General features: G+C 52.1%; 6 protein-coding genes and 1 non-coding gene across 7 annotated transcripts; 1 reads left to right on the top strand and 6 right to left on the bottom strand.

Annotated features, from left to right (window-relative positions):
* Positions 1-1,205: 1,205 nt before the first annotated feature.
* Positions 1,206-2,828, top strand: QC763_506465 (uncharacterized protein; the record flags this gene model as incomplete). Its single annotated transcript, XM_062913240.1, has 1 exon — positions 1,206-2,828. The coding sequence occupies one exon, from the start codon at positions 1,206-1,208 to the stop codon at positions 2,826-2,828; it is 1,623 nt and encodes a 540-aa protein (XP_062764731.1).
* Positions 2,829-3,131: 303 nt separating this feature from the next.
* On the bottom strand, positions 3,132-4,986 carry QC763_506470 (uncharacterized protein; the record flags this gene model as incomplete). The annotated part of the gene is made up of 2 exons (XM_062913241.1): positions 3,132-4,584; positions 4,649-4,986. The coding sequence occupies 2 exons, from the start codon at positions 4,984-4,986 to the stop codon at positions 3,132-3,134; spliced, it is 1,791 nt and encodes a 596-aa protein (XP_062764730.1).
* A 424-nt stretch (positions 4,987-5,410) lies between these two features.
* QC763_506480 (uncharacterized protein) lies at positions 5,411-6,436 on the bottom strand (the record flags this gene model as incomplete). Its single annotated transcript, XM_062913242.1, has 1 exon — positions 5,411-6,436. One exon carries the CDS (start codon positions 6,434-6,436, stop codon positions 5,411-5,413), a length of 1,026 nt encoding a protein of 341 aa, XP_062764729.1.
* A 1,787-nt stretch (positions 6,437-8,223) lies between these two features.
* Positions 8,224-8,309, bottom strand: QC763_0074090. The gene has a single exon. It is a non-coding gene; the product is annotated as a tRNA-Thr (tRNA).
* Positions 8,310-8,530: 221 nt separating this feature from the next.
* QC763_506490 (uncharacterized protein) lies at positions 8,531-10,487 on the bottom strand (the record flags this gene model as incomplete). Its single annotated transcript, XM_062913243.1, has 2 exons — positions 8,531-10,416; positions 10,445-10,487. 2 exons carry the CDS (start codon positions 10,485-10,487, stop codon positions 8,531-8,533), a joined length of 1,929 nt encoding a protein of 642 aa, XP_062764728.1.
* A 100-nt stretch (positions 10,488-10,587) lies between these two features.
* QC763_506500 (uncharacterized protein) lies at positions 10,588-12,342 on the bottom strand. Its single transcript, XM_062913244.1, has 4 exons — positions 11,710-12,342; positions 11,509-11,654; positions 11,200-11,435; positions 10,588-11,139 (listed from the first exon to the last, which is right to left on the bottom strand). Exons 1-4 carry the CDS (start codon positions 12,022-12,024, stop codon positions 10,826-10,828), a joined length of 1,011 nt encoding a protein of 336 aa, XP_062764727.1. The 5' UTR covers positions 12,025-12,342; the 3' UTR covers positions 10,588-10,825.
* Positions 12,343-12,553: 211 nt separating this feature from the next.
* QC763_506510 (uncharacterized protein) lies at positions 12,554-15,920 on the bottom strand (the record flags this gene model as incomplete). Its single annotated transcript, XM_062913245.1, has 3 exons — positions 12,554-15,179; positions 15,237-15,558; positions 15,621-15,920. 3 exons carry the CDS (start codon positions 15,918-15,920, stop codon positions 13,432-13,434), a joined length of 2,370 nt encoding a protein of 789 aa, XP_062764726.1. The 3' UTR covers positions 12,554-13,431.
* Positions 15,921-15,955: the final 35 nt, after the last annotated feature.

The following is a 15,955-nucleotide window of genomic DNA, read 5'->3' as shown; positions in this document are numbered from 1 at the left end:
AGCTTAGGCTTGGGGAAGCAAAAGACGGTAGCCAAATGTCTCTCCTGGGAGCTGGAAGCTTATCATTTTGACTCGGCGCCGGCCCCAAGCGGAATGGGACCGCAGCAACGACCTCTGTGACGCCACATTATCTGGGGGCCTGGTTTGCGCGGGATAGAGTATGCTTAATTTGGGAGCGTATGCAGCGCAACATGTGGGTGCGACGGTTGAAATGCGAGAGTTCGAGGTTGAAGGCATTGACTGGGCTTGCTTCTGGCGCTGTGCCGCAGCAGTCCCGATTTTACCTGGGGCTTGGAGGGGGCTGAGTTTTTTGAATGCTATCCGGCAACAAGGACAGCCAATTGAGACTTGTGAAACATGTGTAGGGCTGCGGCTGAGAGAGAGTAGGCTCTGAGGAGGTGAGGTTTATGACGTGACTGATATAATCTTTATTCTTGGTCGTGATATATCAAAATACAAGTAAACAAAGCAGAGCAAGACCCATTTCAGCTTGTCTCATGAATGTGTGAGAACCTGGAAGCCTAGAAGAAGATGTGTAGAGCCTTTCTTCAGTGAGGTGGGGGCGGATGTGAGATCTGAGCAGCCCTGTGGAACAGTGCACGGATCACCCACATGCACGTGGTTTGGCGAATGGTGCATTGGTTATCTTATCTTTCTTTTCCATGTCCCGTCCTCCTTTCTTCCATGAAATAATTGCATCTCTCTTCCTCATCATTGCTGTTCCAGACTGCCCGCCAGGAATACCATGTCAATGTCCTTGCATGATTGCAACCGGCGCAAAGCGGAGCACCCGCGGGTCCCATCCCCATTGTTCTCCGCAGATCGTCGGCCCGACCGCCAAGCTTTTTGATGCAATCACGGGACACCAGACAACCTGTGGCCTGTCTGAGCAACGCAAACCGGGCCATATCAACACTTAACTAGCTCGGAAGAATTCAGCAATGAGAGGAGGCTTCCTTAATCGACTACGACCAATTTGCTTTATCGCATTCCCTACGGTCTACCAATACCCTGCCCTTCTCTGCTGTGGCCTGCTGTTTTGACGTTGCGTCACCTTTCTCTCCCTCTTGCAGTCCCGTTGCCGCTTTAGCTCGGCATCGTCACTTTTCATTTTTCACCCACAATCGAACCAGACGAAACCAAACACGCCCAGTTCCCGGATCACCACCTCTCCATCTGCCATCCGCCATCCGCCAGAGATAACAATGGCATCACCACAACCCACCAACATGCATGATCAGCCATTGCCGGGCACACAAAACGGCCCGTATAAATATCTGCGCCTGTACATGGATGCCATGGTCCCCAGCGTCCCGGCTTGGCGATTCACCCGCTTCCCAGAGCTCCCGGACGAGCTCCAAGTTATGGTCTGGGAGATGGCGATGGAACTTGAGGTCAATGAGGTCCCTCGCATCATCCCGGTCTCCACCTTCCTACCACCGGCCCGAGAAATCCATTCGGCTCGTGTCTTGGCCCAGACATGCGTCAAGAGTCGTGAGGTCGCTCTCAGATGTCTGGCCGACTGCAGGGTACACGAGGAGAACCACCAGTTTTACGCGGATACTCCCCAGGAGCTTCACTTTCTTCCCACTGAACGAGACACCCGGAACCGTCGGGCGTTCCCATCGCGGTCAAGTCGCTCTGCTGATGAACGCTTCAAGAGCCCCCTCCACAACCATGTTCACATTGATCGCGACTACCTTCTCTTTACCGGCCATGCCATCGGGGTGCTGCGTATGAGCTCGGTCGATGCTCAGTCATATGTCCACGGAGTTCAAAAGGTCATGGTCCCGGCAACTATCCTCTGCTCACGCTTCAATCGGTCCATGTTTGAAAACCTTAGCATGAGCAACAATTTGTTGAAAACGGTCGAGGAGGTCGTCCTCCTTCTTCCCATCAGCATGAAGGTTTTCGCTCTCCCGGCCCTGTGTAAGCCAAGTCGCTGCCCCAGCCTGTCAACCAGCGGCTTCTTGGGCCGTGTAGCCAAGGACGTTGCGCACCATGAAAACCAGCGCTGGGCCCAAGCCTCTGAGGTGCCCTACAACTTGATTCACTTCTGGACTGACGAGGAGATGGAGGCGTTTGCCGTCTCGTGCTCGGACCGCGAGAAATATCAGCCATGGAACCACGATAGTTCAACCACCCACACCAGCCACACCCCCAACACTGCCGCCCCTCCAGTTCCTCCACATCCGGCTGGCAACCAAAATGATGGCCACGCCCAAAGTTTGACACACGTCGAGGGTCTCCTTCAACAAACCAGTCTCAATTCTGGGACTTTGACGAATGCGTCAGCTTCGAGCCTAGACAGTCCCGCCCCTTCCGTCTCGGGGGCCGACACACCCGAGTCTCTCGATGACGGTGTCGCCGTTTTCCGCAGTCTGCAAGAAACCAACAGCTTTCTCTATGGGATGTTTCAGTGCTGGAAAGCCTTGCAAGTCGCCACAGAGCAAGACGAAAAGAAAAGGAAGCCTGTGCTCAGGTTCGCCCATGTCAAGGGTACAGAGACGGACGATGAGCTCGGGGCAGTTTTGGCTCGGTTCAACGGCAGGCGTGAGAAGAAGTTTGGGCTCGATTGGCGGGACTACATCCCGGCTCGGTCGGCTGAGGAGATTCGATCGGATGTTTTGCGGGGGGAGTCGCCGCTCAATAATGTGAAGATGAGCCAGCGGTATTCGGATACGGGGGAGGCTGAGGTGGAGACGTTGTCGAATAATACGGGCGTGGGGGCTGCGGGGGCTGAGACGACGATATCTGAGCCTTGGCCGACAGCATCTGGAGACCAGCAGTGGACATCCGCTGAGGATGATTGGCTTGATGGATGGTGAAGCTTCTTGGGCAAATAGAGAAAGAATCCGGCGAATGTACGATTATTGCTGTTTTTTTTGTGGCCACGATACTGGCCTGGGATGCTTATTGAGATTGGCGGTTGAGGGAAGGCGGAATTTTGTAGCTTATTGTTGAAGTAAACCTTGTCAGGATTAGCTACCTGAATGATGTATTGTAGTAGATGGCACTCATCAAGCCAATCAAGAATAAGAGTGAAAGAGTCTTGAGTTTATTTTCTCTTTTGTCTCATTTTAATGTCCCGTATTTACCGTACGTGAGAGAAAGAAAAAGACCTTAACAAATTACTGGATACAAAAGGTCTCCAATGGGGCGTTGGAGCAGCTCTTTGCAAACGTACGACATCGATGTCCCATCTCTTTGAGCTGATCCTGCAGGTGGTTGAGAGCCTCCCCGGCCATGATGCCGTCGACAAAACACTCGCCAACGAGAGCATACACGTTGGTGGAGTTGTTCTGTTCTGATGATGGGATCCTTCGTAGGATATGAGGCACTGGTGCTCCAAGCAGCACGGCGACGGTGTCACCTTGGAGAAGATCAGGGGGGCCCAGTCCGAGCGCACCGCTGTGGGTGAGGAAGAGCTTGCGTTCGTAACAGAATTTTAGGGTGTCGCTGGTGGGTTTACCGCGGTTGTTTCTTGCATGAAGTTCAGCTGGCTCGAGCTGCAGGGTGGGAGTGGAGAGGGCTTGTATTGTTGTCCATAGTGAATAGGCGAATTTTGGAGGCTGTGGTGGGCTGCGGGAGTATGAGGATACGCCGCGGAGGTTTTGGTTGAATTGGTCAATCAGATAATCGGCGGTTTCCGACACGACAGAGCTTGATGATCCGCTTATGAGATCCAGCCAATCTGTTAGTACTTCGACGTTGTTGGTGGCTGCGTCTTGGCCGGGACGCATGGTGGAAAGAGTCAACTTCTTGACCGTGTCAAAGGTAATGCCGAGGCAGTGTAGCGTTGGTGGCCCGTTTAAGGGGATGCTGATGTTTACTCGACAGGCTGGCTTTCCTCCGGCGTCGAAGGGGTCGAGGTATTTGTTGGCTAGCCCTAGTGATACGGCGGAGGGGACGGTACCCCAGTCTGGCACCCAGGACGGCAGCCTTTCCCGTTCGACGTAGGGCTTTTCTTCTTTTCCGGACAGGATGGCCAATGATTTGGTCCGTTCGATGATTGATTTGGCGACCGAGGTATACACCTCGGCCGTTGACAAACTGTAATCCACGAGAACCCCAATCCTGTCTTCGGGCTGCAGTAACGCCAAGAGAGCGTATATCTTGTCAAGAGCCAGAGTGGCCTTGCTATGTCGGGTATTGTGAAGCTGCTGTAAAAGCGTAAGCCGCTTCATGACACTGAGTCCGTATGACAAGACAGGCGGCGGGTTGACCTCGGGCCCGAGTAGCAATTCGTTTCGTGTCCACCATTCGGGAAAACAAGCCCATGGCACGCATTTGGCGCCACAAATGACCAGTGATGTATGGGCAAGAGCAACCTCTTGAAGGACCCAGACCCTGCTAAACCAGGGACGTGACAAGACCTGGACCACAAACTGACGAGGCCATTCCTCCTGCTGTGCGCATCGCTCAGAGATGTAGTCCATTGCTTTGTCACTTGTGTCGTCGGCCTCCCCAAGATAGACCAGGACTTGGCTCGCAGTTCCGTAGATTTCGCCCATGAGCATGACTTGGGAGGACTTCTCCTTGTCGTCTTGCTGGTTGATGCATATCTGATCGATCCAGAGAAGCCTGCAACGCGTGTCATGTCGCATCAGCCTTGGTTTCCAGCATAAATAGAGGTACACCTACCTACCTGATATGATCAACAAATCGAAACCGTCTCAAGGCCAACAGAGCACTTTCACTAACAGCCATGGACAGACCATCACACGCTATTTCGTACTGTTGGTATGAAGTCCCCCAGACATACGAGACGGCCTCATAATACGGTATTTTGCCTGGATCCAGTGGAACTGTTACAAGCTCCACAACGACAGGCGAGCTCGGGTATCCCGGAAGAAGTCGAATTAAACGTATGGAAGATTTTTCGGCGTCCTTCAAAAAGGGAGAATACTGGTAGGTATTTGTAGAGGATCGCGGTAGAATGTCTGAGACTTCGCCTGGAGAACCCGCCCTCGTAATTTGAGCCATCTTTGTGGTTGTATTAGCAGGAGATGTGTGATGTCAACGTGGAGCAATGGCCGCGTTGTGTTTGACAAAGCGATAATAAGTGTTGGGTTGAAAACAGTTGCTTTTTGGGGTAGCAGAGAGATCCATCAGTGACATGAATGGAGAGCAGCCCAACGGGGCTGTGCCTCAAATGATTGGTGGTATCTGACAGCATTGCGGGCTGGGTGGCTGAGCAAACAACCTATCAACAGTACCTGCTTGGCAATTGCCCAAACGGTAACCTTGAATGCATGCTGTCATAAGATTTATTTACGCTTAAAAGATCACTCCGACAATGTCATTCTGTTGATGTTACACGAACCCTACCCAGGTAAGCTCAAAGACAATGAACCAAGCCAACACACCCATATCAAGACATCCACCAGCCAACCGACAATACAACCGTTCAACTCCCCTCCTTCACACCGTCAGGTTGAACCAATCCCGACCCAGCCTGCTCCCCCCCCTCCTCACCACCAGCAGGCGAGCTCTCCTCAGTCGACGTCCCCCCCAAAAACCCCACCCCCTCCCTCAAACCCTCACTCCCCCCCACCTCATCCATACTATCCATATCCCTCTCCCCCGGCCCCAACCCCACAGCCCCCAACCCCGTCTGGCCCCCCTGATGAGAAACCCTTATCCCTCTCGCCCCCGCATGAGGCAGAATCCCCACCCCCCTGAAAACCAACGCCATCCTCGCCTCGTTCCTCTCCCTCCTCAACCTACCCTCGTTCATCTTGCCCATCGCCCTCTCTTTTTTCAGACTTTCCAGTTGCCCCTTGAGTTGCTTCCTCTCCGTGTGAGCCTCGTCTCTTTCCACCCGGAGTCGTTTTTCCACTTGGCGGGCTGTGTACAGCTCGTTTCTGGCGGTGGAGAGCTGCATGCGGGCCTGGTCGCGCTCGCGCGTGATTTTGGAGAGGGAGGCCTGGAGGGTGGAGATGAGGGTGCGGGCTGTTTCTAGCTGGGTGTTGAGGGTGTCTGCTGTCATGGATGATGGCTGAGGTTCGGCTGAGGAGGGGAAGGGTGGGATGCCGAGGGCTTCGACTAGGTCGAGGTCGAGATCGAGGTCCATGTCGCCTGAAAAGGGTTGGATACCACCGGCGTCGGTCATGGTGGTGTTTTCGAAGTCTTGGAGGGAGAGGTAGGCCTGGTCTGTCGGCGGGAGGGAGACTGCTGCTGCTGCTGATTTTGGAATCCCTCCGATGGGTGATATCGGGATTTGAAAGTCATGATGTTGTTGGGGGTGGTGAACTGGTCCGGTGGGAAAGGTGAGGTCCTCAGGCGTGGACCGGGCAAGCTGGTCGGCGAGGTGCTGGTTGTGGTGGTGGTGGTGGTGCTGCTGCTGCTGCTGGGCGAGTAGGGCCAGTTCCAGGTCGGACCCTGCCCAAGCGAACGGGTCCTCGTAGGGCCCGCTGTCATAGATCCCGACCATCTGGGCCGCACGCCGTTATCTTGAGTGCTGAGTGGTTGCTGTTGTCGTGATTGTGGAGCGTTGTATTTAGGCTGTGAGCCGGAAACCACGCGAAGCTGGGCCGCCACGTGCGGATCTGGGGCTCGGATGGGACCGAGAAGTGCGGGAAGCTCCACTCTTGAAAGGTGAGTGCCGGTTGATCAGAAGTTTAAAAATCCGGGGTTGTGATGGTTGATGTCTGGTGTTTTGGAGGAGATGCGAACAGTTCAAAAAGGTTGCCGTGGTGGTTGCTGAAAGTGGAGACAGGGGGGGCGTCAAGGGCAAAATTCAGGGGCTCTGTTAGCTAACAGCTGCGGAAGCGGTGAAGGCCAAATCAACACCACTGGTCAGGCAAGTCTGGTGAATCAAAACGGCTGCCAAGGTGAACTATTTGCGAGGCGAGAAGTCATCAAATGCGGCAACGAGGATGGCGTACCCGGAAGTCGATCTCGAGTCGCCAAAGTCGAGTGGATGCAAGAAGATGGAAACTGGACACGCTTCTTGGAGAGGGGCTTCTTTCCAGAAGCGTGAAAATACAAATTTCGCTCATGTGATCTCGGAACAAGCCTCCGCAGTGCTCGACTCGACAGATTCTAGCCAAGATGGCCTACCCCAGGATGCCTCGTCTGCTGCAACCTCTTGGCAACCGGAGGTGTGGAGATGGGGCTACCGGGACTCCGCAGATCCTCAAAGAGGAAGTCATGTTGGTGATCGTGGGTATCACAGCATCATTGAGTCCAGAGTCGAGGCTTTCTCAAAATGATAAAGATATCCGGCTCCCGCATTCTGCTGGCTGCCCACCTCAAAGATATCAAGTCCTAAACTTTGTCGTCAAGGGGCAAAGACTGCAGTTGCCTTATCCCCGCGAACCGCGGGCGGGCAAGCGGATGTCAGAGATTAAGTAAGACATTGGGCTTTGGATCCCTGATCCTAGACATGGAGAACACGACAACTGCATGGCTCGACAACCGTTGCAGGACGGTGATCGGAGCTGCTACAAAGGGACAAGCTTGCGAAATTTGAAGTTTTGTGATGGTTCAATGAAGAGCGGGGAAGATCTTATTCAAAGGTGTGGGTGCACAACATCCTGCAATTCAACGCTCCAAGACAGCCACAGCATATCAGGTGACGACGAGAGGCCCATGAAGCGGCCCAACCAAAAAAAATCTTGGGAGGACCACTCGCCGGCTTCCAATCACTTCATCTCCTAGCTACCTACTTCCGCTGAACGTTTCAAAAAGACGAAGCGCTAGCCTGTACCTAGGTTGTGAAAAGAGATGGTCAAACTCAACTAGAAAAAGGTAGCAAACTCCAAACTACCTAGTTGTGCGACAAACTCATATACCTATTTTACCATTCCATGATTGAAATCCTCTCCCGTTGCCCTATCAACCTCATATCCCAACTTACCTTTTTCTCAGGCTGTTGATATAGCGAGACAAACATAAGAGATGGCCATATGTGATCTAGCCAGGGTGCACCGGTATCTGAGGGTTGCTATACAAATAGCCGAGTAACAAAACAACAGGCTGGTCGATAATCAAACCGAAACGAAACAAGATATCCTCGATTTAATTAATGACTTGCATTTCTAACTTGTATGAAATACTCCCGATTGTTAGCTTGCAGAATGTACAGTGCAATCCAGCCACCAGAAAGGAAGACACTGATGGAGAAGCTAGCAAGAAAAGATAAAATATATGAATGAGAGAGAGAAAGATTGTGACAAGAAAGTCTTATTGTATTGAGATAAAATGGCCAAAAATGAATGCCCCCACGCGGGATTGAACCGCGGACCTCATCATATCGCAATCACAGATACGAGTGATGCGCTCTACCACTGAGCTATACGGGCTGATGAACTGATATAATCATGACGCAAATTCTAAGCTTATGTAGCTGTCCCATAAGTACTGCCAAACTTCCTGCCACCCCCTTTTTTTCTTTTTTTTTTTTTTTTTTGTTCAACCAGTATTCCAGGTTCTCTCCTTTTTACGTCCGTGGAAACGTTTGTATAGATTTTTGAACGCGTATACCATGTTAAAGCGGCTTTATTAAGCGCTACTTTGGTGTGTCCTAAGCATGACCCGCTCGTTTGATCCCAAAACTGACCACATACCACATTCTCAGATCCCTTTCTTCCCTCTTTATCTCGGCGTATGCGACAAGGTCTTCCAATCCCACAGGTCTCAAGGAAACCTCTTTGCTGTTTGGCTCGATTAGAGCCACACGCGGGCCTTCTTGTCTGAGTTGGTTGTTTGTGAGCTCCAAGGACCAAGCTGGTGTAATGGTTGGGATGAGAGAGAGGCCATTATGATAGTTGAAATCAGCACCCAGTATCAGCCGAAGTTGCAAGATTCTTCCCGCTCCAACATCTGCTTCGCCAGAGGAAAATGGCGAACCAATAGTTGGAAACCTTTTGAGTTTCATCCAAACCTCAATGTCAAGAGCGGCGAGTGATATGACACGCTGGTGGTCGCCTACATTCCTATGTTTGTATAAATGGTTGATGTCGATGAAAATGGAATAGCTCTGCCGGTCCTGTTTCCATTGAGACGTTGATAATGCACTCCTCTGTGATACTACCACTGGCTGGTGATACACGTACCCTATGGAGAGGTTTTCGCAACCTGCAACGATGCGAAAGACGCTTGGTTCGTTCCAGATTGTGAACCAATAGCCTTGAACTCTCCAAGGCTGCGGCTGGGGCCTTTGGGACACATATAAACTTTTTTTGTAAATGCTCTGTCGTTCAATCAATAGGCGGGAATACATTCGAACCGTAGCATGCGTCACCTCGTCAACAACCGTGTCTTCCCAAATGGCGATTCTTCTTGATTTGATGGCCATCGGAACCCCTACGAGAATCCTTGCGTATTCATCATTGACCGTGCCATCGATCTTTCTCACGATTATTGCGGATGGTATCCCGGGTTCAATGTCACAGCTGGGAAGAAGTAAAACGTCACCGACCCCATCTTTGTTCAGATCGACAGCTGGAAGCTCCAGAAACAGGCCGCGGTTTGTGATGCGAGACAAGGTCGAACAGTCATCTTCGTGGGAGTGCTGGGACTGTGATATCCGCCTTGCGTGAGAAAACCAGCTCGGAGACTCTGCCAATAAACCCCGTAGTTCATTGTGCACGACTTCGTGTGGCGGGAGTGTCCATAGAAAGATGGAATGGTCGTCGGTGGAGTTCAAGATCTCCTGCTGCAGACGTAGAAATGCTTTGGTTCCCCCTTCCCCGTACAACAGGGGCATAGCTATACCAAAAATTCCCATGAGGCAATAAGCCAAGTCCTCAGATCGTGTTGTTTCTCGTCTGCTGGCCCAGTACATTCTTTGTGCAACGGAGGCATTCTGCAGCTCGCCTGGTCTCGCAAGCACATCCTCATCAATACCGGTGATCTTAGAAATCAGCGAATAGAGCCCATCCTTCGTGTCGATAAGACGCCAGTTACAATCGTGGAATCGCAGGTTCGGCGGTGCAATGAGCTCTTGCAGTGTCCAACCCCTTGTGAACCATCGGCTGTTGCCGAAACTCCCTTCAAAAGTTTCTACAGGCGGGTCTGGCTCTCGAACACGTTTCTTCGTGACCCAGTAAGAGTGTGTATACGGGTAAACAACATCTTCTAGAAAGGCAAAGCACATGGCGGAATGTTCGTACCACCGGTACATGGAGTTGATAGCTTCGGAAAGCTCAGCGCTGCTGCTTTTGTCGATACAGCAGGTGTCGATCCAGATGAACTGATAGCCTTCTCTGCGAGCAATCCGGCAACTGGCGGTAATCTTTTGATATCCTGCCATGCTAGCCACATCCGGATTGCAGTGGATGTCCTGGAATGTGACTTCCTCCTTGCCCCAGGTGTGGGACAGAATCGCGTATGTGGGAACATCCTTTCCGACCTCGTTGAAGGAGTAGAGCTTAAGCTCCGTCGTGTGTAGAAGCCTCATCTTCGAGTCTTTGCTGGGTTGTGCGGTAATGGGTACCTAGGAAAGATGGAATTTTTGTAGAAGGGAACTCGGAAGACATGATGAGAGGGAGTTCCCCGCAACTCACACAGAGAGAGATCTGGAGGTCAGGCAGACACAGTACTTGTGCACAGCCTCACAGGTTAACCCCGCTCGTATGCAATGCAAAGCCTATAGGAAGAAATTATTCCAAACTACTCGCATTTGTTAACTAAATCTTGCATACAGAATGACCGATCCTCCGCTTGCACCTCACATCTCCGTCTTGATCGAAAACTGAGCCCGCCTATCCCCAATCGAAATGGAAATATCAATCTGTATCTGAGTTGCAGCAAGCACAGACGGAACACCAGACAGCGAGTCCAAATTCACCCCCAACTTGCCACCAGTCAAGTCATCTCACTCCCACTTATCCGAGTTAAAGCTGATCTTGTTGTTGGTGCCAGTGACAGCGTAGATGATGTTCCTCTTGTCAAGAGGAGAAGCCAAAGCAGACAGGCCAGACTTCTTGTTGATGATCAAGCCCTTGACGTCCTTGACGTCCTTTTGGAAGGTGACGGTGCTGTCCTGGTTGCACTTAGCCCAGCTGCGGTGGAGCTTGTTGTACTGGTCGGTGAAGTAGACGCAGACGCGGTCGCTGTTGTCGGCGCGGCAGGCGGCGATACGGGCGATGCGGCCGTTGATCTTGTCGCTGCTACCGGGGATGATGTTGCCTTGGGTAGGTAAAATTAGCATTGGTTTCCAAGGCCTAGCGAATCAAGAACGGCACATACCCTGGGTGGTTCCGGTGAGGGCAACAGCCTTGATGAAGTCGCGGTCCTCGCCAGAGTTGTCATCCTCGGCAGTGTTCTGGTAGACAACCCAGAAGTCCTCGCCGTCGTAGAAGGCAGCAAGGTGGGTGCCCTCCTTGGAGTCCTTGGTGCCCTCGACCCAGACGGCACCGTCATCTCTGGACTGGAGATCCCGAGCCTTAAGCTGGAAGTAGGTGCCATCGGGACCACTGCGCTTCCTATCCGAGTGCAACCATGTCAGCATGATTCCCATTCTACTCTCAGCCTTCGGGACTACCAAAGAACACTTACTCCTGCCAGAAGAGCCTGCCCGCCTTGTTGCCATCACCGGCCGCAGCGATAGACTTGTAGGGGATGGTGGCGTTGGCAAGGGGCATCACGATAGGGCTGAGCAGCCAAACGGAGCTGTCTCCCTCGAAGACGCCATAAGTGCGGACCTTTCATTTTCAGCTACATCAGTCATTTCTCGTCACTCCTGAAACCGAGACTTACAACGTCATCCAAGACCACAGTGGCCAAGCTGGAACCGAACTTGAGAGTAGGAACCATTTTGGAGGGGTTGACATAGTAGCCAATGACACCATCCTCGTTCTGCTTGCTGAGATCACCATGGTCGCCGTTGAACTGGACCTGGTCAAAGCCCAGGGTGCCGTTGGGAAGGGACTGGAACAGGATGACCTGCTGGTCAACGCTGTCTCCACGGTCGACAGTGTCGGGGTTGACGACGGCAGCGATGGCCTGCATGTCGGTGTACTTGGGCGGCTGGGCCGGGGTGGGGAAGGATCCGTGGCAGGTGCAGGAAGACATGTTGATGGTTTGAAGATGGAATAAGTGATAAGCGGTGGGTTCTTGAATTAAAGTTGAAGGTAAGGTGCTTCGAGATGATCTGTCTGTTGTGAAGAAGTCGAGTCTTTGAGCGAACGAGGCCTCCTCTTTATACTTTGTTCTCTCACCGTGTCTACCATATTGTTCAACTTGTGGCCAGTAGATGGACCACTGCTTCAGTTCCCATGTCTTTGTCCCGATTTCAGCTCTGCTTGAGGCGCCTCAATGCCGCTCTTCTTTCCTAATCCAGCATCCTCCGTATGTCGTGAGCAGTTCCGAAGAAAGCCAAAAGCACTTCTGATGTGGCGTTGGAGCACAATATAGGGATGTACACAGGGTCTAGAACATCCGAAAGGATGGATGAGCTTCCAGTGACGAAACGATCAGCCTGGATGGTTGTTTGCGGCTTTTTTGGACACAGCTGGCACACATCTTTGGCTACTTCATACCTTGTAGAAAGCATGATTATTTGAAAAGAACAACAGCATGAGACAATCATTGACATATTCCCTGTTGCGCCATCTCCCATAATCATAAAAGAACTCTCTGTACTGTAGGGACACTCTGCTAATTAGGGAATGTCATTGCTGACAGGCATCTGGGTGCGAGTGTGAAGACAATAACCTTGCTATAGATATCCAAAAGGCAGATGTGATAGTGGTGAAAACTTTCCAATGATTGGACACCGAACCCGGGCCTGCAGAACGTGGCGTGGTCCGGCCGGCGGCCGGCTCTCCAGAAACTCGGGGTTGGCATCCGGAGGCGCACATGGCACGAAAACACATTCCGGGAAAGACAGCCAATGACGCAGAGACAGCCAGCCACATCAACAGCAGTTCCAAACCTCTAGTCCCTTCTAAGAAGTGAAAGAGGGTAAATACCTACTTATCACAGATGGTCACAGGCGTCGGCCACTGTGCCAAACACGCCTCCGGATACTCGCATCCTCTAGTATAGTGCTGCAGGAGGAATTGGCTGGTTGTCAACTGTGAAGAGACGTTTGAGCCCGCAGATTCAGCACGCATCGGAGCCGGCCAGTGTCCTGATCAAGGAGTACTAGAGTGAAAATCAAAGTCTGTTGGCGGCGATAAAGCGGTCTGGATGATGTTGCTACCCATGATGCAGAATCTCAGCTGCCATCCAGGCGCCAAAGTGTTTGTCGGTTCCCGCTTGGACATCAGGTGGGCATCTTGGACAATTTGAAAGTGAATCGAACAGAGCTGAATGCTCTTCTTGAACCTGACGGTGCGTATGCTCAGGGTTACACCCCCCCAAGCTATACCTCGACGTCGAGGGCCGTTCTTCATTCTCAATAGACAAATCGGCCAAATGTATTGGAAATAGTCCAGGCTGTGGCATAGGTATCCAACATTCCAACATCTCTACCCACTAACTGTATCGTTCTTCAGCTTTCGGTACCCATTTGGGATCTCTGGTTCTAACCCCATCTCCAAACCTCAACCTCACCCCATCCTGGCTGCCATACCCACTATCATCATGGACCTCGACCCACGCCACTTCGCCCAGATTACGAACCGACGCAATACCCGCCCCAATATTGTCAAGACATGCCTCCTCCTCACATGGCGGGGGTGACCTCTGCGCAAGCCCGATCATCTCAGGGATGGAATCCCAAGCCTCTGACGTCTCTGCATGCCACACTACCCAGACAGTGTGAATTAGAGCCGCGAGTGCATGCACCATCATGGCCGCCACGCAGAGATAGTCGAACCAATTGTCAGCCGCCATCATGTACCCCGTAAATGTCACCCGCATCACCATACGAGTGGACCTCTCAAGGTCAAGACTAGCCGGAGGAGCAAACACTTCAATTGGCTCTCCCAACTTGAACAGTCTCCAGACATCGTCTGGCTTATCGTTGTTGATTTCCCATCTGGTTCCCTTCTCCAACGCCCCCTTTTCCCATGTACCTCCTAGTAACATGCCGCTGTTAGGGTTCAGTGCAATGCCGCAACGAGACAGCCCGTCGACAAAAGTCATTGATATCACCAACTCCAGTCCTTCCGTGTCTATGCCAACAACATCATTCTGTGGGCTCCAGTTATGTGCCGGGATTGTTTCGAGAAGGGCCTCTAGAGTTGATCGGTTGGTCCCTCGGAGCGGCGAATCGGGGTGATCGGGGATGAAACCTGCCGGTATCACTGGAGAGAGGTGATCGTACCAGCTCAGATGAAGAGCTATGGGGGTTATCGTGTGGTCGTTGGGAGGATTGTAGTAAGGAGAGAGCATGTTGTCCCCATTGGTCGTTTCCAAGGTTGTCTGCACCAGATTACTGACTTTGCCGCGATGAAAGTCGTGAAAGCGCATTGATCGATCACCAAACTCAAAGAACGAACGGGCATCTCCCCAGCGAGCATCCAGTGTACACGTCGCGGGCCACCACACGTTACTCTCCCCCTGGCGTCTCGCGACTAGTAGGCCAAACTTGAAGCTTTCGTCTTGATCCAAGGGCACCGGGATCGCAATGATAGAGGGAACTGTGTTTGGCTCCGGGTTCAACCGCCATGTTCCGTCCCCCTCCTGCATCAGAATCCTACGGCGCCCAAGATACTCCCTCACAGGCTTCTCAACATCAACTTCCCAGTAACCATCCGCTTTATCCCCAAACTTCTCCTCCAACTTCACCGGCGGAAACATCAAGGTTTTGACGGTCTCAAACGACAAATCAGGGAGCGGTCGACACACCGTCCGCGTCAAGGAAGACTTTGTCTCTACTTCATACCGCTTGCTGACCGCCCGCTCCAACGAACCTGGCCTGTGACGCCCAAAATGTCCAACCCGGTATTTCAAAAACAATAATGCCTTCATGTGTAAGTCTCGCAGAGCATCTTGCATGGCAGCTGTGGACGCGTGGGCGGTGTAGAACCAAGTATCGATGACTCCGGGCCCTTGCCGGACAGTGAAATAGACGGCCTTTCGTATTTTGGGATCAACCATTTCCAGCTGTATGAGCTCGGTTTCGAACTTAAGGGGTGCGTTGGAATAGTGTTGATGCAGAGGCAGAAAGTTGGAAGAAGGGCACGCGGGGTCGTATAGCTGCTTGTCTGGAGTGGAGCAGTCATAGTCGGCGAGATATGAGCCGTCGAGGATGCTAGGCCAGAGGTCTTTTTCGGTTCCTTTGAACATTTCATGTCAGCATTGTGACACCAAATTACCAGGAGAGAGATGAATACCATTTAACCAAAACACACTTCCGCCAACCGGCAGGTCCATGATTCTCGGTATCATGATGATAGCTGCCGCAGGGCCAGCCATTAAGGCGAGGATCCCACTCAGTAGTAACAGCAGCACCAAAGCCAGGCTTCTGAGGCGACCAGAAGGTGGCTGAAACAGAGACAAGACGCCACTCCAAAACTCACCGGAGTAGAAATAACTAAGCTGGCTGAACGACCAGCCAGAGACAAGCAACCCGAGAGGAATTCCATCGTTGGAAAAAAGTCTTTGGCGAATTATGTGGAAGATAATGGTACCCATACTTCCTACCACCAGCAGCTCCTGGCCAGGTATCAGCACTCAGCATGTGAGACGTTAACTACAGTATCGTGAACTTCACGCACCTGTAGCTTGGCCGCAACCTGCAAAAGCGCCATCTTAAGGCTGTCTTTTCCTTGCGGTCCTTCAAGTTCGCTCCCGATGAACCGCCCAGAAAGATTGATGTATATCAAGATGATGGATATCGTGGCGGGAAGAATGTGCACAGCGCTTCGAGCCAAAGCAACTCGTCTCGACTTTCGAATGAGCAACTTGGGTGGCTCAGGGCGCTGGACGAGCTTGGTGAAGATGCCCAAGCCGACGGCGCGGAGAAAGTTCTGGGGCAGGCCGATAAAGCCTGGCTTGGACTCGAGATATGATGCCATGTTGGGTGGTTGTCGCTCATCTCAAAGCAAAGAAA

Source organism: Podospora pseudopauciseta, assembly GCF_035222475.1.
Source record: "Podospora pseudopauciseta strain CBS 411.78 chromosome 5 map unlocalized CBS411.78m_5, whole genome shotgun sequence".
NCBI lineage: Eukaryota > Fungi > Ascomycota > Sordariomycetes > Sordariales > Podosporaceae > Podospora > Podospora pseudopauciseta.
The sequence above is the reverse complement of the archived record's forward strand: the minus strand, read 5'-3'. Positions and strand labels throughout refer to the sequence as shown.